Source organism: Lutra lutra, chromosome 8 (assembly GCF_902655055.1).
Source record: "Lutra lutra chromosome 8, mLutLut1.2, whole genome shotgun sequence".
Classification (NCBI taxonomy): domain Eukaryota; kingdom Metazoa; phylum Chordata; class Mammalia; order Carnivora; family Mustelidae; genus Lutra; species Lutra lutra.
In genome coordinates, this window is record NC_062285.1 from 4,628,176 (window position 1) to 4,654,615 (window position 26,440).

A 26,440-nucleotide genomic window follows, 5' to 3' on the forward strand; every position below is an offset into this window, starting at 1 on the left:
AGGCAGTGTTGTGTAGGATCTCATGCAAGTAGTGCAGGCACTGTGCAAGCCCTTCGGTGATGGTGCCAGCAGGGCCCAAAGATACAGAAAGACATTCAGTGTCCAGTGGAGATGGCTGTTGCAGCAGGGGTGAATCCCTGCATACTGTACAAGTAGGGTCTGATGTAATCAACTAGCCACCAAGTCTACCCAGGAAACAGAACTGTATGGCCAGATTTCAGCATCATTTCCCAACTGCTGGCACGTGAGGCATTCTTTAGGGGCAGAGGTTAGGTCAGTCTCAGTAAAAGAGGGCCCCTGCTGGAGAACCTGCACATACCCTTCATACCTGTGCTTCGGCCAGTCTTTGTGGGCCTCTTCCAGAGTGCTGTGATGGTCTAGGAGAGAGAATTGTCGATATGCATAGGATAAATCACTGTTTTTACCTAGTGCCTACAAGGCACCTAGTACCTTTGTACTCTTGATAACAGGAGACAAAGATCCTCCCACGTTGTGCACAATCCATATGTCCATTTATATGCCTCTTTTCCAAAATTTCTCTCAGCCTTTTTTTTTTTTTTTTTTTTAAATCTCGCTCCTTCCAAGCCCCTGAACAATTAGCCAAGCTATTCACCACTTCTCAGGAGCCTGTATATATCTGTACTTCATGCCCTTTCTCCCTCCATATAAATTGGATGACTGCCTGCAGCTCTGCCTGCTGGAATTGTTTCCCTGTACCAGTCTCCTTCAGGACTACCCCTAAATGGCACTGTAGTATAGTAGGGGGGTCTGCAGTAGTGCTCCTAACAATCCACCCAGAAACTAGGGCAAGTTTTTCTCCTCTATCAGTTGGTTACCAAGAACCACCACCAAATGAAGAACTGAAGGGCTAATATCAGGGTACTGGGATAGCTGGGGACATGTACTTATGTAATTTACTTGTGCCCTTTGGTCTTGTTTAGGCCTAATTCCAAATAGGCCATTTCCACCATATAAGAGGTTGCCACTGTACCTCCCCAAACTTGTAACTTGGTAGGCTTGACCGTGGTTCATTTTGGACACCTCTGATTGCATTAGTCTCATGATGTCCCGTGGACAGATCCTCAGTCTTCACTAGGGCTGCTATAGCACTCCAGGAGCTGCTGTTCACAAAGCAGGCGGTTTCCTACCATGGAAAGCCTAGCCTAGCTTCAGAACCCTAGGGACCTGCATTGCACTTCTTTTCCTAGCTTTGCCAGAGACATCACACGGCCTCTTTGTCTACCATAGAGCTCTCAAGCTTTAGCAGATATGCTGGGTCACGTGATCTGAGCAGCAGGACCGGCTTGTACCACAGCCTATACCTGCTACAGAGACTTCTTCTGTTCTGGATTCCACTCAAAACTGCATTTCAGATGACTCCATTAATGGGTCAGAGCAGAATTTTCAAATACAGGTAAAGTCCTACCTACTGCTGTGCCCCTTCCTAGTGCTAGGGAATGCAGGTACAACTTGTTCTTTAGCTTGGAGGAAAGATCTCAGAAAGCCACAGGCCATTGGACCTATTAAAACTTTTCTAATGTGGCAGCCCCAGAATTTTCATGGCATGCATTTGACTTCCTAGGGTGTCCAGAATACTTGCCATTTCCTGCTCACCAAGTCCCGTTTGACTGATGTCATCAGTTTACTGGACTAACATGATGTTTTGCGTATCACAAGGCCCTTTAGGACTCTGACAGAGGAGAAAAGTTAACAGGCTCAGGATACGAAATAGAAACTGCTTTCCTTCCCACAATATAAGCTAACTACTTTTGATCTTCTTCACTAATGGGAATTGAAAAGAACACACAGGCCATATCAAGAGCCATATACCAAACGCTAGAGGATGTCTTGATCTGTTCCAATAAAGGATCTACGTCTTGCCCAACAACTGAGATTAAACCTACCACTTAAGTTTACAGTAGTCCACTGTTAGCTGTCACAGTCCATCTCATTGTGGTTGTCCTGCAGATTCATTGAATGGAAATGAAGTGGAGACTGTCACTACTGCCTGCTGTAATTTTGATGACTATCTCTGTGTTTTCCCTTGGTATGCAGTACTGCTTCTATTTATTATCTTGACTCCAGTGTAGGGGATAGAATTTCAGGGGCTCCCACTTGGCCCTTCCTGCCATAATGATTCTGAGAACATTATGAAAGTTACCAGCTGCTTTTTCAAAGCTTTTAAAGCAATTAACAGAAGCCAGCCAACTCTACAACCTTTGCAGTTACTGTTAACCCCCCCCATGTTGTTCATGTGCCACAACCACTGTAGAAGCCATTGCTTCATTCCATCCATACCAATCAATAACTATAGACCTTACCACCATTTTTCCAATGAGGGATCCAGTTCCAGAATCTCATTCTGTGTGTCTAATGCCCAGGCCCAGTCTCCGTTTCAGTGTCCTAGCCAGGTTCTTTCCAGAAATCAGCCTGAGACATGAGCTCATTGACAATCTGTTTTGAGGTATGGTCCCAGGGATGGGGAACTGAAACAGAAGGAGGCAGCTAATACCAAGTATCTGCATTTAAGCTGGTCACCATTGTGGGCAGCAGGCTTATTTTTGCCGGAATCTTCAGAAAAACCATGTAAGATACACTGCAGAACTGTCTTGTGAAGGGACTGAGGAGGGAGCTTTTATCCACCAGCACCTGTGCTCCATTAGTCAATGACTACCCCGTGGTACCTGTGTAAATGGCACATTCCAGTACTCAGGGAGCCCAGAGTGGACAGCAAGAGCGACCTAGAACAGCCGATTGCTGGAGCCATGACTGATGTAAAAGTGGGCTAAGGAAACATGAGGCTGGGCACAGGACACAGGACTGTTAGTCTTCGGGTTTGAGCCTTAGCTGAGTTTCAACCTCCTTTCATGAGAAAAATCCCACTCAACATCCCGTTACGCAAGCCTAAGTGATCTTACATTATACTGGAAGTTATTTGCTACCCTATGTACTTGAGATAAAAGTCACCACTAAGAGCACTGATACCGCATTTTTTTTTGCTATTTGTATTATTGCAAAAAGAACCAGGGTTTTGATAATACCAAACTTCTTAGCCCATCAGGAATTCTGTTTATAGTGATGTTAACAGTATAAAGATCTGAACTGATCTTTTTCCAAACCCAGCTCTTAGTAAAGCTTGGAGACAGTCAAATTTTTAATCCAAATGATTTTTTAAAACTCAAATCTACATGTAACTATATTGCCAACTTCTTTCATGTTCATTTAGTCCAAGTAACTGCCTTTTTGTTGTTTTGTTTTAAAGATTTATTTGGGTGGGGGAGGTGCAGAGAGGATGTGGGGCTCCATCTCCCAACCAGGAGATCATGACCTAAGCCAAAATCAAAAGTTGACCCACTGAGCTACCTAGGTGCCCCACCTTTTTGTTGTTTTTAACCAGTTCCTAAATATTTTGGAACTCTGGTTTTTTAGAAGTTTCTTTTGGTTCATATTTGAATCAGTGCTTCCTTCTTTAGTAAGATTTAAAATTCTCTTTTAAACTGAGTTGTTTTTAGTGAAATAGATAGTAGTTATTTGTAATCTTAAATTCTAGAGGTTTTTGTTTGTTTGTTTGTTTTTTCTTAGATTTGTTTTTATTTGAGATAGAACTCAAGCAGGGAGAGGGAGAAGCAGATCCCCTGCTGAGAGGGAGCCCTCTTCAGGGCTTTATCCCAGAACCCTGGGATCATGACGTGAGCTGAAGGCAGATGCGTAATAGACTTAGCCACCCAGGCACCCCAAATTCTAGAGTTTTGAAGTAGAACTTAGTTTTCTTGTATTTAAAAAAAAAAAAAAACCTTAAAATATTTCTTGTGAACTGTGGCAACTTTCATACACTTATATGCTTTTAAAACATGTTTAATTTTGTAATATGAAACATGAGAGCTACACAAGGGCTGAAGAAACAGATGTTATCTGTACTGTTATCCATATTTCTCTACAGATTAAGATTGTTGATATAGCCATCTACATAAGATCCTTACAAACATAGTTACAAAGTTGAGAGAAAGCAGGTTGGGAATTGCATTTCAAAATATCACCTGCAGAGGTCAGCAGAGAGCTTAGACTTTGTTTTCTCTTTCTGTAATAGGGCTTTCCTCGCCTAATTTCCAATTACTTATTATTCCGGGCAAAAGTAAATAAAAACAAGCAGTATCCAGACCAGAAAAAGTAATGATTATTCTTCAACTCTAGTTTATCTGAATTCCAGAATTCTGATTTCACCTTAAAAAGAGGAGAAAAGGTAAGTAGCCTTTCTCTGTAGAAGGGAAGCAATGTTCTCTCTCTTTACCTTCTTCATATTTTAGGAAAGAAAGCATCGAAGGCTCCATACAAGCAGAAGAACAGAGGTTATAACTATAACTGGTCTTTGGAAACGTATTTTCACCAAAAACTGGTATCTTTTACAGACTTAATTATTCCCAGAAAACTCAATTTTTAAGTTTATAAATTCTAGATTTTCTACGCAAAGAAAAGATACTTAACCAATCTGTGCTTCAGTTATGCAATTAGTAATATTTGTAAGTCATGCCTTAATAAGCTGTGAATAACATTAAACAATTGAAATAGGACCTCCTCTAAAACTGAAGCAGCTGGAACTATTTTATAATCTTTTTACTTACTTGCCTTGTTATAAAAAGGCTATAGGGCAAATAATCTCTCAACTTTTTTATGATTTCCTTCTCTGCAAAGTGTTCCCATTTATTTCACAAACACTAGCTGGGACCAAGAGACCCATCTCACAGAAGGCCGGCCAGCCGGCCCTGACTGAGCACCGAGTGTGCGCTGAGTGTGCTGACGGCGGTGCATTTCCCATCTTACCTGGAAGGTGTGCTGTACCAGGAGCCGGCAGACCAGACTCAAGCCTGTCTAGCCCCTGGTTAACTCTGCAGCTTTGGACATGTTTCTTACCCTGAGTCCCGACTTCCTCCATCTGTAAGATGGTACTAATAACACACACTTCAGAAAGCTGGCCAAGTAAGTAACATGATGAAGCTCCTAGCACAGGGACAGGACACACATTTTCCTTTCCTTTTTTCACTGGGTTTCTTCAGTTTCCTCCTAAGAAAACAGAGGAGGAGAAGTTAATGACCTCAAAGGACCCGTTCAGCTCTCTGATTTTATGGAGGATTGTTGGCGCTAGGATCCTCCCAGGCTCATCACTCCGGTGCTCATTGAACATCCTATGTTCGTCGTTGCTTTTTAAGATGCCATCCACAATTGTCTGAGTTATATTTGGACCACAACCCTGAACATTCAAAATGAAATGAAGATTGTAGGGTTGGTGAATTGGGATTTTTGTGCTGTGACTATCACCATTAAATCCTATGCGGCTCCTGTAGGCTTTCAGTTTTTACATTTTCCTCAGCTAAAGGAGAGAAATGAGAGAAACCCCTTCTTACTATCTTGGCTGTACCTCTTTCAGAACTAAATAGAAAAACACTGGAAAGAGATGTCAGGTAATAGGCCCATGAGATCACCCTAGCAGCTTCTTCCCTTCTCTCCCTGAACGTAAGGACTGTATTCCCTTACGAAGCTCAGTGGCCATCAGGTATGGGCCTCACTTGCATCATTTTAAGCCGATGAAACTGAACCAGACTCGTGGGTTCTAGCCTCGCCTCTTTTTGAGGGCTTGAGCAGGTTGGTGTTCTTTCCTATGAATCAGGGAATGGGCTCTGACGATCGCTAAGCTCCTTCCACTTCACTGCTGTATAGTACTGGCTTCTCCACACTGTCAGCCGGCCTTAAAACCAAACATATCCACATGTGTGTGACAAGCGTGGGCAGGTAATAAAGGATAGATGATGAGATATAGCCAATCACCATTATTTTTTTTTAAATATCTCAGAGCAAAAAGATGAATTATTATCATCTTGACAACAGAATACATTGGTATTTATAGAAGAGCAGCATGATACTTACTATAAGAAGTTATACTGTCCTGCAAACCTTAGTAAATTGTTTTTTATAGATTATTTGTCATTCTAAATAGTCTTTGCTCACTATTTATTCTGCTTTATTCACTCCTCAGCCTCCTTGGTATACCTTCTGTCTTTATTCCACTGAACTAGCACACTCCAGGGCCTCATTAAACTTGTAATCACTAAGTCCATGCATCTTTTCTTACCCTTCTTAACCTTTTTGCTGTAATTAACACCTTTTCTTCCTTTGGCATCTTGCTATGTTGCTTTTCTGCTGACTATTCCTTTTGCCCAAGTCTTTTTTCCCTTGGCATCTCTCCAAAGTTAGATCTTTAGACCCTTGTTCTTTTTGTCCAGATTTTCTCTCCCAAGCATCTCATTCACTCCTGGCTTCCACTCTGATATCCGTGTATGTGACTCCCCAGTCTAAATCTGCCCTCTGGCCTCTTTCAAGTCTTTGTCCAGCATTTCCAAGTACTAGCCCAGTATTTTCTTTTTTTTTTTTTAAAGATTTTATTTATTTATTTGTTAGAGAGAGAGAGAGCATGAGCACAGGCAGACAGAGTGGTAGGCAGAGGCAGAGGGAGAAGCAGGCTCCCCGCTGAGCAAGGAGCCCGACGTGGGACTCGATCCCAGGACGCTGGGATCATGACCTGAGCCGAAGGCAGCCGCTTAACCAACTGAGCCACCCAGGCGTCCCCCAGTATTTTCATTTGCATGTTCTTCTACCACGTCAGTAGATCTTATTCTTCCTTATTTCTTTATGTGTATTAATAGTTCATTCTTCCTTATTTCTTTATGTGTATTAATAGTTCCCCTCCTAACTTTAAAATTGTGGGCATCTTTGACTTCTCAGTGTGTGGCCCCTTGCATGTATCCTTTTCCTTTCCCACTGTCCCTACCTTAGGGCAACTTCTTGATAACTGATTTTGATTTTTGTATTATGTTTCCAGTCATTTTTCAAACTATCTGATAGATCAGCCTACACATAACATAACTTCTGTTATCTCTCACCTGCTCAATAAAATCCTCTGCTCATCTGTCTTCACCCACAGCCCGTGACTGCAATCTGTGAACTCACTCCTTCATGCTCTTCTGAGAAATCCTTGCACTTTTGCCTTACTTGGGCCTATGAAGAACATAACATGGCCTTCCAGCACCAGTCAAATAACATCTTAGAATGTCTTCAGTAGCATGTTCCCCAACCCCATCTCTGCTCAGAAGACTGCTGGAAGTGGCTTCTCCTCCTGAACTCCTGTGGCACTTGGTAGCTAGCTGTACAACTTACGTGGGAATTTTCAAAAGCTGTCTTATGAGTTATCTCTTTTTGTGTAGCCTACTTTTACATAATGGTCTATTAGCAGTTTAGAAGCAAATATGAAATCTATTTTTATATCATCTACAATATCTAGAATAGTGCCTTCTACTTAGATTTCTGATTTTTCTGATCCTAGTAAATCCTGAGAACAGAAACTTTTTTGCAAATTACTGGCATTGTATCATCCATAGTAGTGTGTAGTTAAGATAAAAATCCTACCTTCCAAGATACGATACAGTACATTCTGTTGAGGAAGAAAGTCTGCTTCTCAGCAGGCCTATCAAATCAACTTAAGTGGTGTTTTTCCAGAGAAGAGGAGACTGCCCAGACTGTGACAGTCCAGAGACTGTCATTAATGCATAACTTTAGGTAAGTTACTTCACCTCTGTGGACCTCCTTTCTCTACCAGTAAAGTGCAAGTTACCTTTTTAAAAAGGACTTTTGACTCTTTTAGGACCCTATCAAGATTAGTCATTTCAGAATAGAGCAGGATTCCGTTATTAGAAATCGCCTTTTTGTGTTTATGGTGTAAAACATCTGTTACACAGAAAGCAAGCTTCTCAGGCACACAGGAAAGGTATGTGCCCCTGAGTCTGAGCAGCGCTGACGTTGAAATCTGAGGTAGCGCGGTTCTGCCCCCGCCCCTCGCCCAAGCGAACGGGGCGACCTGAAGTGCGCCCGCGGTGCCCACCCGGACCGTCCCAAGGACAGAGGAAAGGCCTGGCTGCTCTCGCGGTGGGGAATATGCTCGCGCTAAAAGCTCCTTGAATCATTCGGCTTTTCTTTGGTGCACACACTTACTGGACTTGACTTACAGCTTTCTTACTTGAAGTTGTCAAGTTTCCGCCACTGGATTTCTTTCTAAGTGATAGGGTCTGAGAAAAATATCCGTCTGTGGCAAGGACTAGAGTAGATAACCTAGATAAGCAATTAGTTTCCCTTCCGGAATGCTGCCGAAACCAGGAAAACCTTTTTACATTAACCTAAGGTTCCCTCGAGCCTTGAGTTGCTGTAGAAATTCCCAATCTCTTGGAATCTCTTAGAGCCGCCTGCAGGAGAAAAGGGAGCGGCAAAGGGGGGCCCGTGTCAGTCACGCTGGGTCACGTGTGCACAGGCCCCGCCCCCAGCCCCGCCCCGGGAGCCCCGAGGTCTGGGTGGATCGCGCGGCTGCTGCAGAGCGCTGGCGGCGCGAGGGAGAGCGGAGGCGGATGGCTGCCCGGGAGCCGGGGGCTCGGAGGGGAAGCCTGTGCGCCGGTGCTGCGGCGCTGTAGGGCGGGCTCAGCTCCCAGCGACTGAGGGTTTGCGGGGGCACTGAGGGAAGCATGGTGGCTCATGACGAGATTGGAGGTCTGCTGCCCATCAAGAGGACCATACGAGTCCTGGACGTTAATAATCAGTCCTTCAGGGAACAGGAGGTGAGTCCGAAGGAAGGCTTTCTGATGCTTCGAAGATTTTCCACAGCTTATTAACAGGGTGATTTTAAACTTAACTTTTGGTCTTAGTGTTAAAATGTAGGACTTTGATTTCTGTGCAGGTTTGAGGTGTGTCTGGCTCTGTGGTAGAGGTTTAGGGATTATGGTATGGATAGGTTTCAACGTAGCAAAGCTTGAGTGTACACAGACTTTTATACAAAAAGGACAGGATTTTAAATGTGTATGCTGCTAAATTTGGTTAAATTGGTCACATTTCTGATGCTTAGTACATTGTTCTTTTTAACTTGCGCTTATATTACCTAGTCTGAGGAGCTGTGTTTCGGGGTAAAAGGAAAATAAGAAAACCTTCAGTGCAAGTTTCACACTAGTGAACAAATGGAAACTAAAATGCTATCTGACCTCGTCCTTGTTTTTATTTTTCTTTCCATATCTAATAAGTTTGTGTGTGCAACTTTTTTTCTTTTTTGAAAGGAAAAAATGTTAAAATATTTAAACCATCAAACCATTATTTCGGTTACTTCTCCCCTCCCTGCTTTAATTGTCTGAAGTCATGGTTTTTACAAGTATTTATGAACACTTAGGAAAATAAGTCAAGTGATTTTTGTGCCATTTTATTTAATTTTGACAGTTGATCTAATACTATATGGATCCTCTTATTTTTACTGCTTACTCTATATTGCACCTAGAGGACAGAAATAGTGGTCCTGTGTTCAATTAACTATATACTTCTTATCTTGATTGTGGTAATAGTTTTGTGCTTATATACTTGTATCCAAACTTACCTAATGGTACATTTTCAATATGTGCAGTCTGTCCATACCTCAGCGAAGCCACGTATCGTACGTACACACATCTTCTGGTAGTTCCAGTGCTGCCATCTTTAGCAGTTACGCTTTCATTTGGTATAGTTTAGCTTTGGTTTTTTTCTTTTGTTTTTCCTGTTTGGTTTTGGTTTTTACTTTTATGGTTCAGTTTTCTCAAATGTGTAAGCATTTCCTTTGAGTAGGGCAAATCATATATGGTTGTCAGTGTAAATACTGAAACTGATCATCTTTTGGACCATCAAGAACTAGTCTTTTTTGGTTGGTATCGGGCACCAGCCATGTTTCTGACATATATTTATTCCAAAGATTTAAAACACCGGAATGTTATTAGGTTCTTAGTACTAGCAACAACAGCCTTTAAATAAATGACTAAATGTGACTATTTCTAAGTAGAAAGCTAAGAAATCTTATGTAATTTTAACTCTTTTATCTTTTTATAAATATTTTTTCATTTCTTTTTTCTTATTTTAAAGTTCTTGGCAATGAGAGAAGATTATGCATCCAATAACAGAAACAAATAAACCCAGATATATACTGGGTTTTTTTGTTCTTGTTTTTAACTACGTTTTTTTTTTTTTTTTTTTTTTTTTAAGTAAACTCTATGCCCATTGTGGGGCTCAAACTCATAACCCCAGGGTCAAGAGTCTCATGTTCTACTGACTGAGCCCCTATTTTTTTTTGTTTGTTTTTAAGTGTTGATTTGGTTGACTATAGAAGAGACCCTCCTAGTCTCTTTCATGACGTCAGTAGAAAAAAAACTTTTTAAAAAAAAAACTGCATTTACAAGTTTTCCATGTTTTTGTTTTTATGTGTAAGGTACATCCTAGTAAAAGACTTAAAATGCATCTTAACAACGTTCTGTTTACAACTAGATTAGCAAAATAAATGGAGACATTATAAAAAGTCGGTCTAAAAACAGATATCCTAAAATAATGCATGTGATTGGCTGGCTGAACTAGATAGTCTGGTTAAAACCTCGCCAAAATAAACAACGTAAATCTATGTTCAAGGTATTGGGGTATTTTTCCATCTCTGTGAACTTTGGCCCTGGTGGAAGATTGGCTGTAGGAGAAAGTTCTTGTGTATGGAAATCTTGTTGGTATTCCTTGTTTATTCTCATAGATTGTTCAGAGTGTCTTTTGAAGAGTGTATGTAGTTCACCATCTGCACTGGCTCTTTTTAAGCTTTTGGTATTTACCGTGACGCTGCTAATAGCACCGCAGAACGGTAACAGCAGCAGCAGCAAAACCTCGTAAGCCTTATTTTTGTGATGGTGAAACAGGTGGACTCCTGCCCCTCTCTGCCTTCACCACCTCGAAACACTGTGCCTGCATCCTGTGTGTGCCAAGTGGCAAATGTGGGTGTAATATCAGTTCTCAAAAAATTCTGTCTTTGAAATAGTTTTGTGACCAGTGCTAATGTTTAGGTTCTTAATAACCAAACCAAGATCATTCGGACGGTTCATCTGGATCTCTAAAGAAAAACTCCTTTTGGTTGTAGCTTACATAGGTGGAATCCTAACCTGTTTTTTTTTTTTTTAGATTTTATTTCTTTATTTGACAGAGCGAGAGCTCACAAGTAGACAGAGAGGCAGGCAGAGAGAGAGGAGGGGAAGCAGGCTCCCTGCTGAGCAGAGAGCCCCATGCGGGGCTCGATCCCAGGACCCCAGGATCATGACCTGAGCCGAAAGCAGAGGCTTTAACCCACTGAGCCACCCAGGTGCCCCCTTAACCTGTATTTTAAAAGAAATTTTTGTTCCATCCTTTAAGGTGACCCTATAATAGGTGACTGCCTAATCTGTGTCACTTTGCTACAGAAGTTTCCCCTGTGTGATACTTTTTCTCAAATACTGTATGCGTATCCTAAGGTTAGAGGTGAACCATCTTCAGCTTTACATTTCAATCATACTTTTTAAGTTATTGAAATTTTTCATACTCTTGAAATATATATTCTAAAAGTTTGTGTTGCATCTCCTAAACATTCATCACATATGTCCTTTTAGGGAGGGAGTGGGTCCTTTACTTTTGGATCCCCAAAAACATGTGTGAAAAGTACAGAGGTAGCTACCCCACCCCCCATTACCTGATTTAGTACTGCACTTACTTACTTACTTACTTACTTACCAGGGCATTTGAAGAGTCTTGTGCTCTAGTGACGGAGCTAGCCTGGAACTCTTACCAAGACCGTTGAGATCAGATGAACTAAGACTGCCATGTCTTTTGTGAAGATGGGAGATAGATGGCTTTCTGAAGAACTGTAGAACATATTTAACTACCAAATACTGCTCATCATAAATATCCCACCACCCTAAACAGATTGCATATTAATTTCAGAAAGATGTTTTAGATACATTTAACATTTAACTTTTTTTTTTACTTATAATTTTTTATTATTTATTTAACATTTTATTGTTTATATAATTATTATATAATAACTAACATTCAATTAAACCTTAATTCTGTAGTCTTAACTTTAAATACCACATAATTTTGAGTTACCAGGAAATACGTAGTTGAACAGTAAGTGATCCTATAAAGATAAGAATTTTTTATCATTAACCTGATTTTAATATAATAAAATAGGCCCAAAAATCTTGTCCTCCCATCCAAACTAACTTTTCTTTCCAAGTTCACTGGGAAGAGCACATTTCCAAAGATGTGTTAAGTTGAAATGACTGATCTTGTGACTTACTAGGAAGTCAAATTTGTTGTTTTAAACAGGGAAGAGGAATTAACCCATGTTTCCAAAAAGTAGAACAGAACCTTCTGACAACTGCTTTGTTTCTAGTTAGCATTGGCATATCTTACTTTGTGAGGAGGTAATTATATCTCTGCTCAAACAGAAGACTCTTTGTACTGTCTTTACTAAATAGAAAGGAATGCCTTCTGCCGGACCTTCTGCCCATGCATGTGTCACTTCAGTCTTGCACAGATGTGTGTTGTAAAGGCATCCGCACATGTCCTTGGCCACACAGTGTGTCATTTTACTACATATCTTGAAGGCTTCTTTTTTAGTTCATTTAACATTTGCACATTAGTGGTTTTATATTCAAAGTTTTACTTTGGGGTTAATTACTTTGTTGGGAGAGAGTTGGTTTGGAACTCTACCTCTTAAGGCCTTCAAAGATCTGAGCTGGTCTTTGAAGGCCTTATCTGCCCAGTCTCCTTACTTAGTAAGTCACATACCCTTCTGATATGAATGTGTACCTTTAGGAGTTAAAATAGGCCTTGCGTCATTAAAGATTCAAATCATTGAAGGTTCTTTCCAGAGAATTTTAACTCTTTCTGCCATTTTATTCTTAAATTAGTAGTAAGAGGACTATTTTTACTCCATTTTCTCACCCCTTACTTTTTTATATGACATTAGTCATATCAAAGAATTTTTAGAAAAAAAGTTTTCTTTTTTTTTTTTAATATTTTATTTATTTATTTGACAGACAGAGATCACAAGTAGGCAGAGAGGCAGGCAGAGAGAGAGGAGGAAGCAGGCTCCCTGCTGAGCAGAGAGCCCGATGCGGGGCTCGATCCCAGAACCCTGGGATCATGACCTGAGCCGAAGGCAGAGGCTTTAACCCACTGAGCCACCCAGGCGCCCCAGAAAAAAAGTTTTCATCTGTCATTTTTAAATGGTAATTTTTACGTGTTGTCTTTATTTTTATTTTATTCTTTATTTTTAATTATATATCCTTCTGAATTATCATCAGAATTATTTTGTCAAGTATGCCACAGTTGTCAAAAGCACCAAATACAAATAAATATATTCCTTAGACATGTAAAAAGACAGACCTGATGTTCTTTATTTCAGTAGCTGTAGGAGTCACCTAATGCTGTCCCTCCATTTCCCTAGCAGTAAAATTAAAATAATGTGATCTGTAAAGTTTTGAGGTTCTTGAATGATTAAGTGATGTGTTTACTAAAGTATTATTTTTGAGACAATATGTGTAGAATAACTATTTCTTCTCAGCTTGTATGTATTTTTCCTTGAAGTTAACAAATTAAATATTTGAAAGAGAACCTAATTATTCATAAATCCCAGTGTTTATGTAGTAAGTGGAAATATTTCTAAGAATGTTAGTAATAGCAGAAACTTAATGTGTTCTAGCCATTGTTCAGGCCACTTAAACATATCTTACTTAATCTTCATAATAACTATACAAGAGAAGGTCTAATATTAACCCCATTTCACATATGAGAAGACTGAGGCCCAGGACATTCCTTAGCAGGTGCTAGAACCAGGATTTGGGCCCAGTCAGTCTGATCTAGACCCTGAGTTCTCTCCTAACCCTGTTCTGCCTCTGCTTGCGCACATCCCGTGACGGGGTGCTCTTCCTTCCGAGTTGGCCCATTCCGGCAGCAGAGAGGTTCATTTAAAAGCTATTCTCTAACTATGGACTCTGAAAAACGAGCTGAGAATTTTGAAGGGGTGGGGGGTGGGAGGTTGGGGGCACCAGGTGGTGGGTATTGTAGAGGGCACGGATTGCATGGAGCACTGGGTGTGGTGCAAAAATAATGAATACTGTTATGCTGAAAAAATAAAAAATTAAAAAAGCTATTCTCTAACTGAAGTACTTAAGAATGAAATGATACGATGTCTGGGATTTGCTTTAAAATAGATGAAGCAGTTCTCACACCAAAAACTGCTGAAGCTGAGTGATAAGTAACCTGGGATCCATTATGCTGTTACTTTTCACTTTTGTATGTGTTTGAAATTTTTCATAATAATCAGGTACTTTTTAAAAGTGACTCTCTCTATTAAACTAAAAAGTTCTATAGAATTCTGGAATCTAGTGTCTTTGGTTTCATTTTAGTTTTTCTTTTGTGCAGTGATAATATTTGTTCTGTTCTCAAAGTGATACTTAGCTGGCCTTTCTCATACCATTAGTTTTTTTAATAGTTTACTGTTACTCAATAGTGTTCTTAGTATTTTAACAGTAAAGGACAACATTCATTTTCAGAGTTTCATGTTTCTCTATTTTATAATGTACAAATACTGGTTTTTGAGAGTGTTCAACTTTGTCCAAACTTGTTTGAAACCATTACACCTAAACACACATTTAGTGTAATCTGTTTTTGTTTTTACAGGAGCCAAGCAATAAAAGAGTTCGACCTCTCGCTCGGGTCACATCTTTGGCAAATTTGATCTCTCCTGTAAGAAATGGAGCAGTCCGGCGCTTTGGTCAAACAATTCAGGTAAGCAAGTGATGGGGCTGGGAGGTGAGTAATGTAGTAAGGGGACTTTCTACAGAAGCCTAAAATTTTTATTTTTCTTTGAGTTGTACAAACAGTTTTACACTATTATATTTAAACATAAAGCTTTGTGGTTTTTTTAAACATGCTAGTAAGGAATATTTTTACGAGAACGGTATTTATATAACTCCATTATATTAAGTTACATCTTATATCAAAGCAGTCTTAGATAGTTTTTATTCCCAGAAATGTAATTTTGGCTGATAAATATTTTAGAATGGTAGATTGAAGCTTGAGAAATTCTCAGAACTTTGTTTTTAATTTGTCTATTTTTTTAAGAAAAAGGAATAATTACTATATCCTTTAACCCTCTCTTTTGTTCACCTCTTTTTCTTTCTCTTTTCTTTCTTTTTTTCTTTCTTTCTTTTTTTTTTTTTTTTTTTAATTTTAAGTCATTTACCCTTCGTGGTGACAGCAGATCCCCGGCTTCTGCCCAGAAGTTATCAAGCAGGTCAACAGTCCCAACTCCTGCCAAACGGAGAAGCCGCGTCCTATGGTCAGAGATGTTAGACGTCAATATGAAAGAGTCTTTAACTACCAAAGAAATCAAACGACAAGAGGTGAGCTAGCATTCAGTAGCAAGGCTGTATTTATTGGCTTATCCTTAAAAAAAAATCGTCCCTGTATTTTAAACATGTGTTTTGTCAGAAGAATAGCAAACTAATGCTTAAGGCAGAAATCAGCTATGCTTTAATATCTCCGTCGTGACCCATCACCCACGCTGAGCAGCAGCACTCTGACGAGTGGTGGTCCTTAAAGTTAACTCTAATGGAGTGAAGTTGTAAGACATAATGGCAGCCTCTTATTTGAGATTCCGTTCTGAATTATAGTCTTCACACGGAGTCACTTTAAAAAGCACTCTTCAAAACGTCAGTTAAATAATGATAAATATCCATTGCCTATAATTTTCCTTTCTCAAAAGAAGGAATGACCTATAATGTTTGCTGGATTTTTTTTTCCTCTTTAGGCGATATATGAAATGTCCCGAGGTGAACAGGATTTAATTGAGGATCTCAAACTTGCAAGGAAGGTCAGTAAATAACTTTTTATCACATGCCCTAGTCGTAAAAAATTATATTTCACAAATTATAAACTTCTTATATGGCTTCAAATCTCTTCAAATATGAGTATCAGTAAGAGAATGTGTTTGAGTAGTTCTTTTACGTATCACAAATAGAATCCACGCGTAGCTTTTATATAGTTAGTCATGTTTGCGTTCAAGGAAGGTCTCTCATCATGTTTTATTTGCTTGATTTCTTTGGTGACATACTTCTCCTCTTCTGATAGGCCTACCATGACCCTATGTTAAAGCTGTCTATTATGTCAGAAGAGGAACTCACCCATATATTTGGTGATTTGGACGCTTACATACCTCTCCACGAAGGTAAGAGATGCTATTTAATTTTCATTCGTATCTGAACAGCATTAACAAAGGTTGTTGTTGTGGTGGTGGTGGTTGTTTAGAGAGAGCAAACGGAGTGGGGTGGGAAGGGGCAGAGGAAGAGGAAGAGAGAGAATCTCAAGCAGGTTCCATGCCCAAGACAGAGCCCGACATGGGGCTTTTTGTCATGACCCTGAGATCATGACATGATCCGAAATGAAGAGCCAAATGCTTAACCAGCTGAGCCACCCACGTGCCCCAACACAAGTTGTTTTGAATATAAACTTCTGATTTAGTGCTGAATTATTTATTTTCTTAAATAAATAATAAATAAATTATTTATTTTCTTAAATAAATTTGTTATTGCTATTTCTGCCTTTTTTGCATTTCAGACTTACTGGCAAGAATAGGAGAAGCAACCAAACCTGGTGGAGCAGTAGAGCACATCGGTCCCATTCTTGTGAACTGGGTATGTAGTGAACTGCTTACACAAAATAGTTCTTTACATATATGCCAAGTAAACACCGTAAGAAGTCATGGTGTTTACTTTAAAAAGTACTTTATGAATGATATGATTTTATTTGTTTTAAAAATATGTTCCCCCGGGACGCCTGGGTGGCTCAGTTGGTTGGACGACTGCCTTCGGCTCGGGTCATGATCCTGGAGTCCCGGGATCGAGTCCCGCATCGGGCTCCCAGCTCCACGGGGAGTCTGCTTCTCCCTCTGACTTTCTCCTCGCTCATGCTCTCTCTCACTGCCTTTCTCTCAATAAATAAATAAAAATCTTAAAAAAAAAAAAAAAATATATATATATATATATATATGTTCCTCTTTGGACACAGTTCCCATGTAATCTGCTTTGTTCCATTAACATTTGAGTGCCTGCTAGATGCTAGGTGCTATTCTAGGAGGGACCACTGGGGATTCAGTGATGACCAACGTCTCTACATTTATAATCTAGAGAAAGGATAGTCAAGTACATACACAGTCTCAAGTGTGGTGATGCCCGTGGTAGAGGAACTCAGATGCCCTATGAATAGAGAAGACTAGCATCGACTGAGGCTGAGAGAAAGTAGAAGTCATGGGTCTTCAGTTGGATTTAGTCAAATTATAGGGAAATTAGAAAAGGACATTCTGATGTTGGCTCAGAACACTACCCTACCCAATTATCACTTGCAGGGAAATTTTCGCAGTTTATTTAAACTTTGAGAATTAGCTGTAAATTCTGTGTTTGTTTTCACAAAAACATGTATCATACCATGTTTTCTCTTACTCTTCTTCAGTTGCCAGGCTTGAATGCTTACAAAGGCTACTGTAGTAACCAGCTGGCAGCCAAAGCTCTTCTTGATCAGAAGAAACAAGATCCACGAGTCCAAGACTTCCTCCAGCGATGTCTCGAGTCTCCTTTCAGCCGAAAACTCGATCTTTGGAGCTTCCTAGATATTCCCCGAAGTCGTTTGGTCAAATACCCTTTACTGTTAAAAGAAATTCTTAGACACACTCCAAAAGACCACCCTGATGTTCAGCCTCTGGAGGAAGCTGTAAGTCCAGTAAATGATTCATATGTTTTTCAAGTTTATATATTAGTTGGCCTTAGAAAGGTAAACAGTGATACTCTCAAGTCTTAGGCATTGGGCAGCATGGTGAAACGTTCTGTTGTTTTTTTAAGTACCCAATACAGTAATGCACTAAGCAATAAAGAGACCGAACGCACTGTATACTTACATTTTAATCAAAAGACTAGATGCTAATATCTGCTCTCTTCCACTAGCTAGCTGTGTAACTTTGGGCAAATCACCTAATTTAGCTGAGGCTGTTTTTCATCTGTAAAATGAAGGAACTGACTGAACTATCAGATTTCTAGAGTCCCTTCAAGCTTTTAAGTCATTTTAATAGAATGTTTTAGCCCTGCAGGGAAACAGAGTAAAGTTAATATGCTAAAAATGCTTCATTGATTTCTTGATTTTTAGATATTGATAATACAAGGAGTTCTCTCTGATATCAACTTGAAGAAAGGTGAATCAGAATGCCAGTATTACATTGACAAGCTGGAGTATCTAGACGAAAAGCAGAAGGATCCTAGAATTGAAGCAAGCAAAGTATTACTCTGCCACGGGGAGCTGAAGAATAAAAGTGGACATGTGAGCATATTTTCATACTCACTAATCTGAAGCTATTCCTTTCATCCTTCTACCTTGTTCAGTTTTTTCTGCCTAAGTCATGGAGCAGGCTTTAAAATAAATTCATCAGACAGGGAAAGAGGGTTACTGGTTTTTATTTTATGTTAACAGCTTTCATAAAGCAAACTTTGGTTTCTTTTGTGACAGAATGACTTAAATGTCTTGGTGGAGAGCAGTTTATACTTTATTTTTTAGTTTTGAAGCATAAATCAACTTGTTTGGCTAGGAGTTCCTTTCTAAATAAATTACTAGTTTTATAATAAAGCATATCCTTCAGAAAATTTTTCAAAGAGTATATAGTGATGGAAGTAGCTTTTAGCACTACTAAACAAACTTCTACAGTAGATTGAATGAAAGCAAACTAATTTTTTAAATATTAATTATAGGGACGCCTGGGTGGCTCAGTTGGTTAAGCAGCTGCCTTCGGCTCAGGTCATGATCCCAGCGTCCTGGGATCGAGTCCCACATTGGGCTCCTTGCTCGGCGGGGAGCCTGCTTCTCCCTCTGCCTCTGCCTACCACTCTGTCTGCCTGTGCTCATGCGCTCGCTCTCTCTCTCTCTCTCTCTCTCTCGAACAAATAAATAAATAAAATCTTTAAAAAATATATATATATATATTAATTATAAAAGGACCTGCTAGAATAAAATGTAAGCATGGAATTTTTTTTTTAAGATTTATTTATTTATTTGTGACAGAGAGCACCTGAGCTGGGGGAGGGGCAGAGAGAGAGGGAGAGAGAATCCCAAGCAGATTCCATGCCCTGCGTGGAGCCTGACATGGGGCTCGATCTCATGACCCTGAGATCACGACCTGAGCCAAAAACCAAGAGTCAGACACTTAACTGACTGAGCCACCCAGGCGCCCCAGTGGAATGGTATTTTTCTTTTTCATTAGGTGCTTTTCAGAAAGAAGCCCAGTTATTTGGGTTTGGGGTTTTTTGGGGTTTTTTTAAGTTTTTATTTTAATTCCAGTTTGTTAACATACAGGGTAGCACTAAGTTCAGGTGTACAATATAGTGATTCAACAATTCCATGCATCTCCAGTGCTCATCACAAGTGCTCTCCTTCATCCCCATCACCTGTTTGCCCCTAGAAACCCAATTTATAAGTTGAGGTTCTTTTCAGAAAAAGTTGAAACCTGACATCTCTGATTTCTATCATGAAGCCTAATTGTTCTATAAAGCTTTCATTTCTGTGGGACAAAAAGAACCATTAACATTTACCAGCTTACATTTTTTTAATCCTTGTATTGTTAGAAAACTGGTATACAATACTGGTGTTTCCAGGTGTGTTACTACTGGTAGGTCTTTGTGGTGCATGGAGTTTACTCAGCTGCTCCTTAATCTAATGTTACATACTGATAAAAATAAGTTTTATATCATCTGAGAGTAGAAAAGTTCTCCAAGTAGAACATGCGTAGCCTTGAAGCCACGGTCTTTATGGGGTCATTTGTAAGGATGGATTTCACTCACTTAAAATCACAAAGTTTCACATTTAGGATGTATTTGTTTCTTGTTTCTCTAGAAACTTTACATATTCCTGTTTCAAGACATCTTGGTTTTGACTCGGCCTGTTACACGAAATGAGCGTCACTCCTACCAGGTTTATCGGCAGCCAATCCCTGTCCAAGAGCTGGTCTTGGAAGACCTGCAGGATGGAGATGTGAGGATGGGAGGGTCCTTTCGAGGGGCTTTCAGCAACTCAGATAAAGGTAAAATGCAAGCTTTAAGGTAGTTTACAGAAACAGAAACTCAGAATGAAAATGAATTTAGCTTTAATCTTTAAGAATTCTGTCCTTACACAAAAAGTTGTTAATGAGATGGATTTATTGTCCTGTACCTACCTGTTCCGCCCCTGAAACAGTGGTCAGGTGCTTTGCTGCTCTGACACCCGCAGGCGCATCGCATAAGTGACTGGTGGGCCTGGGATAGGAACAGCACCACCCGTAGTAAGACTGTAGGCTGACTTCATTTTCAATAAACTTTTCAAAAAGTCTTTTTTACATTTTTTATTCTTCTAGCTAAAAATATCTTTAGAGTTCGCTTCCAAGACCCCTCTCCGGGCCAGTCACACACTCTACAGGCCAATGACGTGTTCCACAAGCAGCAGTGGTTCAACTGCATCCGCGCCGCCATTGCTCCTTTCCAGCAGGCTGCTGGCCCAGCCGAGCCGCAGGGCTTGCCGGAGCTCCACGAGGAGCTCCACGAGGAGAACAGCCCCTCTGCTGGGAACGTCGGAGCCCAGAGAAGGGCGTCCACGGCATCTAGTGTGACTCAGGTCCAAGTCACTGGAGACGCTGCAGAGAGCGGCTGCCCAGTGCACACAGCAGAGGACATGAAGAGTGCGAAAGTTCACCAAACACAGCCTGGCTTCCGAAAGGCCAGAGACAGAGCCCAGTTCAGTGGCAAACGGAAAGAGACTCTGGTATAAAGGAAGTTCTGTGTATTAACTGGTGGAGAGACTGTTTATTTATAAATGTGTACAGTTTGTTTTTTCTTGTAATGTTAGCATGGGAGCACTGCAGGACTGCTTAATACCAGTCTTAACATTTGTTATGTTTTTGGTTGGTTTGGGTGGTTGTTCCTTTTTTTTTTTTTAATGGCAGCTAAAGATACGTGCAGATTGCTATTAAACTGTAGCCTTTTTTTTTTTTAAGATGTTTTCCCCAGATTATTTAGAACATGCAAACCTGATCTTTTTAATCAAATGAAATATTTATGAAATGGATTTTCTCCTTATCCTGCATTCATCATGATTTTCTAATACCAGCCATTGTGATATTTACAATATTTGCGAAAACCAAAGTTTTGCAAATACTGGGATTTTACCAGTGTTTTTCTGATAAACTTTGTTTGCAGAATTTGAAATTGTAGAATTGGCACCTAAAATCTTCCTGCAGTATATGTTTATGATATTTCAGAACTTACACTGAGACATAAAACTCATCAAGTTTTCCATTTTATCAACTGGAATGCCTTATATTTGTTTTTCACTGCACATTCCTCATTTTTTATCCATTTAACCTGCCAATTATTTTTTTAATCTGTAAAGTAGTTTTTAGTGTCTGCTTTTATTTTTTTACTTTGATGCCTTTGCCTTTTCAAATTGGCATGTCTTTATTTTTCTTCTTTGATTAAAAATGTGTGTATGTATGTGTGTGTGTATGTATATATATATATGTGTGTGTGTATATATATATATATCTTTTTTTTTAAATCATATTAACTTTACCAAGTGAAACCAAGCCATACTGTTTTTGAGCCAATTAAGAACATTGCAATTTTTAAAGTGTAGCGCGTCAGAGTGGTGAATACACGGGAAATGACTCCCATGTATTCGGGACTACCGAAAGAAAAACGCCATAAGGTTTTTGTTGGAAGTTTCAGTGTTGTCTGAAAAACCAGAGGGAAGGCAGTTGACTGATAGTAAGTTTAGAAGAACTGTACACACAAAAAAAGAGGGCCTAAGAGAGTGAGTAGTTTTGTCTTAAAGTAAAAATGTCTGGTTGCACCAGAACATGAAAGGAGATAGTAAAAGCTAAACTTGAGGGTGTGTAGTAAGTCGTAGAAGGCTTGGGGGAAGTGACTTTTATTTGCCTTGGTTTATGGGTTTGAAAGGAAACAATGAAATGTGTTGAAAATTTGACCATATTAGATCAGTTTTGGTGGATTTATTCACAAGAGGGGAAAAAAGACTAATGAATCTTTTCCTGTAAAGTGTTTCTGTTCAAATGAGGCATAGTATTTAAGGAAGGAAGACTAAAGCCCTGTGTCATGGCACATCTGTATTGGTGATCCGCTCAAGTAAATGTTGACTATTATGTGAATTCTATCTGGCCAGTGGAAATGAAAATTGAAAAAGACTGTAAATAGATAATCCAATGATTTCTCTGTATAAATGAATTATACAATTAAAAAAAAAAAGCACACACATAATCACCTTAAAGTTTTCTTGGCTGGTGGATATTAGGGGACATTTGCCAGGATGTGCTAGTTCAGTAGAAGAGGTATTGGCAAGCCTCACAAAAGTTTTTAAAAATCATAAACAAATCCTTGAAATTCATTGATAGTAAGGGAAAGACTGAATTATAAGGACAAGTTTTGTGAATTTCTTACACAATTTCTTAGAATACAGTATACTCAGAACTAGCTATTGGATTGAAGACCGCTGAACATGTAGCCACATTCTAGATAATATTAGTAAAGCTAATAGCGAAGCATCCTGATTAATTTCAGATTTTAATTTAAGTATCTCCGGTTTCTAAGTTTGGAAATGCAAAGTCAAAAGTATAGGTTACATCAACCGTTGTGATCTGAAAAGTCAGCAAGATTTCTGATCATTTCTAGAGATGTTATATAGAATATTCTTTCCAAAATTACCTTGATCAGCTTCTGAAGTTAGAGAAACAAGTTTAAATGCTATTAGTAGAATGATTTTTTTTTTTAAATCAAAAGCTCTATTTTCTTTTGGTTCATACAAGGGAGAAAATAATTACATGGAAACTGAATAATTACATGGAATGAACACTTCATAAATTGCATCTATATTTGAGAGCATTTGATGATCCGGCTAGTAGTTTTCAAACCAGTACGGGCATCAGAATCACCAGGGGTGCTTTAAAAAAAAAAAAAATGTAAGTGGGCCTACCCCTAACTCTTCCTGCAAATACCCATTTTACTGATTCAGGATCCTAGGGAGAAGGTGGTAGGAGTGAGGGCTGATGATTTGTATTTGTGAACACTGTAAACCCTCCCTCCTAGTAACTCTGATACAGCGAACTCCTTGGGCAGCACTTCCTAATCATGGATCCAGCCGATAGCCATTATGTACATGATCCACAGTATCGGTCTCTATCTACTGACTTCTCAGTTTGCCTCAAAACTACTCAGGCTCTGTTGAAGTAAGTCTGATTTTTCTTTTCTTTTCCAACGTCTTTCAGTGAGTGTACTTATATATTTTGAGCAAAGTTAGTCTCTGCTTGGGAAGGTCTTTTTAAACTCAGGGTGTGTGCACGCAAGGTGGTACAGGGAAGCTAAGGCTTCCACCCGCATTAACTCGGGCAGTCCGTGGGAAGCCGGTGTCCTTTGGTCACCCTGGAATCTGTTGAGACGGACATTTCCTCAACTGATTCAGGTGATCAGTCACTTCTGTGCAGCTGGCTCTACTTTCATTTATGCTTTTCTCAATATGCAGATCTACCACAATACTTGGTTATTCAATATATATATATATATATATATATATATATATATATATATAACTGTAATATTACTAAATTAATTTTACAAACATCAGCAAATGCCTGGTTGAGGAAGGCTTCCATCTGTCAGTCTTGGTAGCTGAGATGCAGGCAAAGCGGACATCTTACAGTTCATCTTCATCATACTCATCAGTTAAAATTCCTGCCTGTCCCTAGAGATGAAACCAGCCTTCATTGTGCTCAGAAGTCCAAGAGATTCAAGGGACATGATACCTCAGTCTCCTTGGGCTTTTCTCAAGCAGCATTCAAGAATACCTATGAAAGAGTAAGTGTCTCTTTGTCCATTGAGCCTGATTCCCCTGAGGGAAGTGTCCTATCAAAGAAAATCTCCCTCACTTCAGAGGACTCCAGAGTCTCCTAGATCCCAAGGAATTTCGATCGTTGTCTGCATATTTGAACAACTCCAGAACCAGCCGCAAGTCTGAGGATGTCTCAGATGTAAGTGGTTCCTCAGGTCCACTCAGATACGTGATCTGAGTTAGACCCTGAGTATTTTGAGACTCCAAACTGTGGGCCCTCTTACCCCCAAAAATGTGTGTATGTATGTGTGTGTGTGTATATATATATACACACACACATGTCCACACAAATTAGGAGGTTTCAGGGATATTCCCCAAACTTATCTATGGATCTCGAGTTAAGCTTTGCTCGAGTCTGTCCTGACCAGGACTTTGTTTAGGGAAACATGGTATGGATTCTCACTTTGGAAAATCAAGAAACTAGAATAAAGAAATTGCCTCAAGGGAATAAAAAGACTAAAGGCTAGGAGAAAATATTTTCGAAAGCCCCATCTGATACAGAACTATTAGCCAAAATACATCAAACCAACAACCACAAAAACTTCAAACTTTACAATAAGAAAATGAACAAACTAGTTAGACACTTCACCGAAGAAGATACACAGGGGACGGGCCAAGAAAAGATACTCCCCATCATGCAGCATCAGGGAAGCACATGTTCAAACAAGATTCCACTCCAGCGTGTTGGAATGGTGAGACCCAGGCCGCTGGCAACCCCAGACACTCATTATGCGCGACCGGGAACGCAAAATAGTGGGGCCATTTGGAAGACCCTTTGGCTGTCTCTTACTAAACTACAAACTACAACCCACCATATGGCCCCACAGTCATGTTCTGGTGTTTAATCAAAGACGTTGAAGACTTAAGTTCACACAGAAACTTGCATTTGGATTCTTATAGCAGCTTTATTCATAATTGCCAGAACTTTGAAACAGCCAAGATGCTTTTCTTGGTGATGAATAAGTAAACTATGGTGCATTTAGGCCTAAATAAGATATTCCAGCACTAAAAAGAGATGAGCTATCAAGCCCCGAAGAGACAGGGAGGGATCTTCAATGCGTGTTACGAAGGGAAAAAAGCCAATCTGAAAAGGCTCCACACTATAGGATTCCAGCTTCATGACATTCTGGAAAAGGTACAACTACAGAGACAGTAGCCATCAGTGGTTGCCACGGGGTGGGGGTTGGGGACAGGGTTTTTAGGGCAGTGTGTGTGATACTGTAAGGGTAGAGACATGTCATTGGGTATTTGTCCAAACCGATAGAACGTGCAACACCAGGAGTGAGCTCTAATGTCTGCTGTGGACTGTGGGTGATGGGACAAGGTAGGTTCACTGACCGCTGTCCCACTCTGGTGGGGGTGTTGCTGGTAGGGGAGATGTGGGTGTATGGAAGCAGAGAGTAATGGGAAATCCACACTTCCCGCCCAATTTAGTTGTGGACCTAAAGCTGTACTTAAAAAGTCTATTTTTGAAAAAAGAGAAATCACCTGGGCCCAGAAAAAAATGTGCAATTAGGAATATATACCTTTCAAATCCTATCTACAGAGACCAAAATTGGAATACTACTGTAGACATTCTAAGACATCGGATTTAAATGCTCAGCAAAGAGAAAAGTGACCTGTGTGTCTGGATGTCTGGGCCACAAGCCTTTGCTCTCAAACCACACCTACTTAGAGAAATTCTATGTCTAGAGGCCAGGATCTCAGGTTCCAACACCAGGCCCAGCCACCCAGAGCAGGGCACCTCGAGCCCCAGAAGAGTCAGGATCTCGGGCAGAAAGGTATCTGAAGCCAGTACTCCTCCACTCACAGGGGAAAAGGCAAGCCAGGCAGAAGGTAGCAGAGTCAGCAGCAACACCCCAGCTGGGTTGGGAGGGTAGCTCCCAACTTGGTTTGTCCTACCCCAGTTGAGTCAGATTGGAGTTGGACTCTGTTTTTAGCTAACCTGGGGTCCACCAACGTGGGGCAGAGGCCCTGCCTTTGTACCTCTCCCTTCCCTCCTCTACCTTTGGTGGGCAAAGAAAGCAGGGCCTGTCCTCCATCTACCATGACCCACCCCCCAAAGGCTTCATACGACCCTGGCCCTCATCCCGGGAGGGTTGAGGGTGAGATGGGGGGCCAGGCTGCACCCCTCCAGTTGGCCGGTTGGATGTACTCTCTTTCCAGGCCCCCTCCCTGCAGTTCCAACTACTACTGTCGGTTGAATGTGACTTGAGAGGTTGGCGCCAGGCCTCCCTCCACTCCCAGAAACTGCTCCAGGGCTAAAAGAGTGTTCTCTGACATCACCTCCCTTTGCCAACCATCAAGCATGGACCTTGTGTGTCTTCTCCCAGGCAGACTCCTCCCCAACCCCCAGCACACCCTGCCTGCGCCTGCCTGTGTGTGTTGCCTTCATCTTGGGGGATTTCCAGGTGTGAGCTCAGCCCTCAGCTTCCCACCCAACTGCCCAAGAAACGTGGGATCTCTGATGACTGGGGGAGGGACGGAGCATGCCAAGGGGGACTGTGAGCAGGGAGGAGGGGCAGGGCAGGTGACACGCCCATCAACTCGGAAGATACGGGGGTGCCAGGCATCGGGTGGA

The 26,440-nt window shown here is 40.4% G+C and overlaps 1 protein-coding gene across 2 annotated transcripts in view; it reads left to right on the forward strand.

The window, feature by feature from the left end:
* NET1 (neuroepithelial cell transforming 1) overlaps window positions 1-21,749 on the forward strand; it is a 61,951-nt gene extending 40,202 nt beyond the window's left edge. The window contains exons 1-10 of one of the 2 annotated variants that reach the window (XM_047740769.1): window positions 8,396-8,651; window positions 14,575-14,682; window positions 15,132-15,299; window positions 15,707-15,769; window positions 16,027-16,123; window positions 16,513-16,589; window positions 17,404-17,661; window positions 18,091-18,261; window positions 19,825-20,011; window positions 20,321-21,749. In XM_047740769.1, coding sequence (XP_047596725.1) covers window positions 8,559-8,651; window positions 14,575-14,682; window positions 15,132-15,299; window positions 15,707-15,769; window positions 16,027-16,123; window positions 16,513-16,589; window positions 17,404-17,661; window positions 18,091-18,261; window positions 19,825-20,011; window positions 20,321-20,730 — 1,632 coding nt within the window. In that variant the 5' untranslated portion in view covers window positions 8,396-8,558 and the 3' untranslated portion in view covers window positions 20,731-21,749. Of the gene's footprint in view, window positions 1-8,395; window positions 8,652-14,574; window positions 14,683-15,131; window positions 15,300-15,706; window positions 15,770-16,026; window positions 16,124-16,512; window positions 16,590-17,403; window positions 17,662-18,090; window positions 18,262-19,824; window positions 20,012-20,320 lie in introns of those variants that run through there. The other variant, XM_047740768.1, reaches the window with a different exon arrangement.
* Window positions 21,750-26,440: the final 4,691 nt, after the last annotated feature.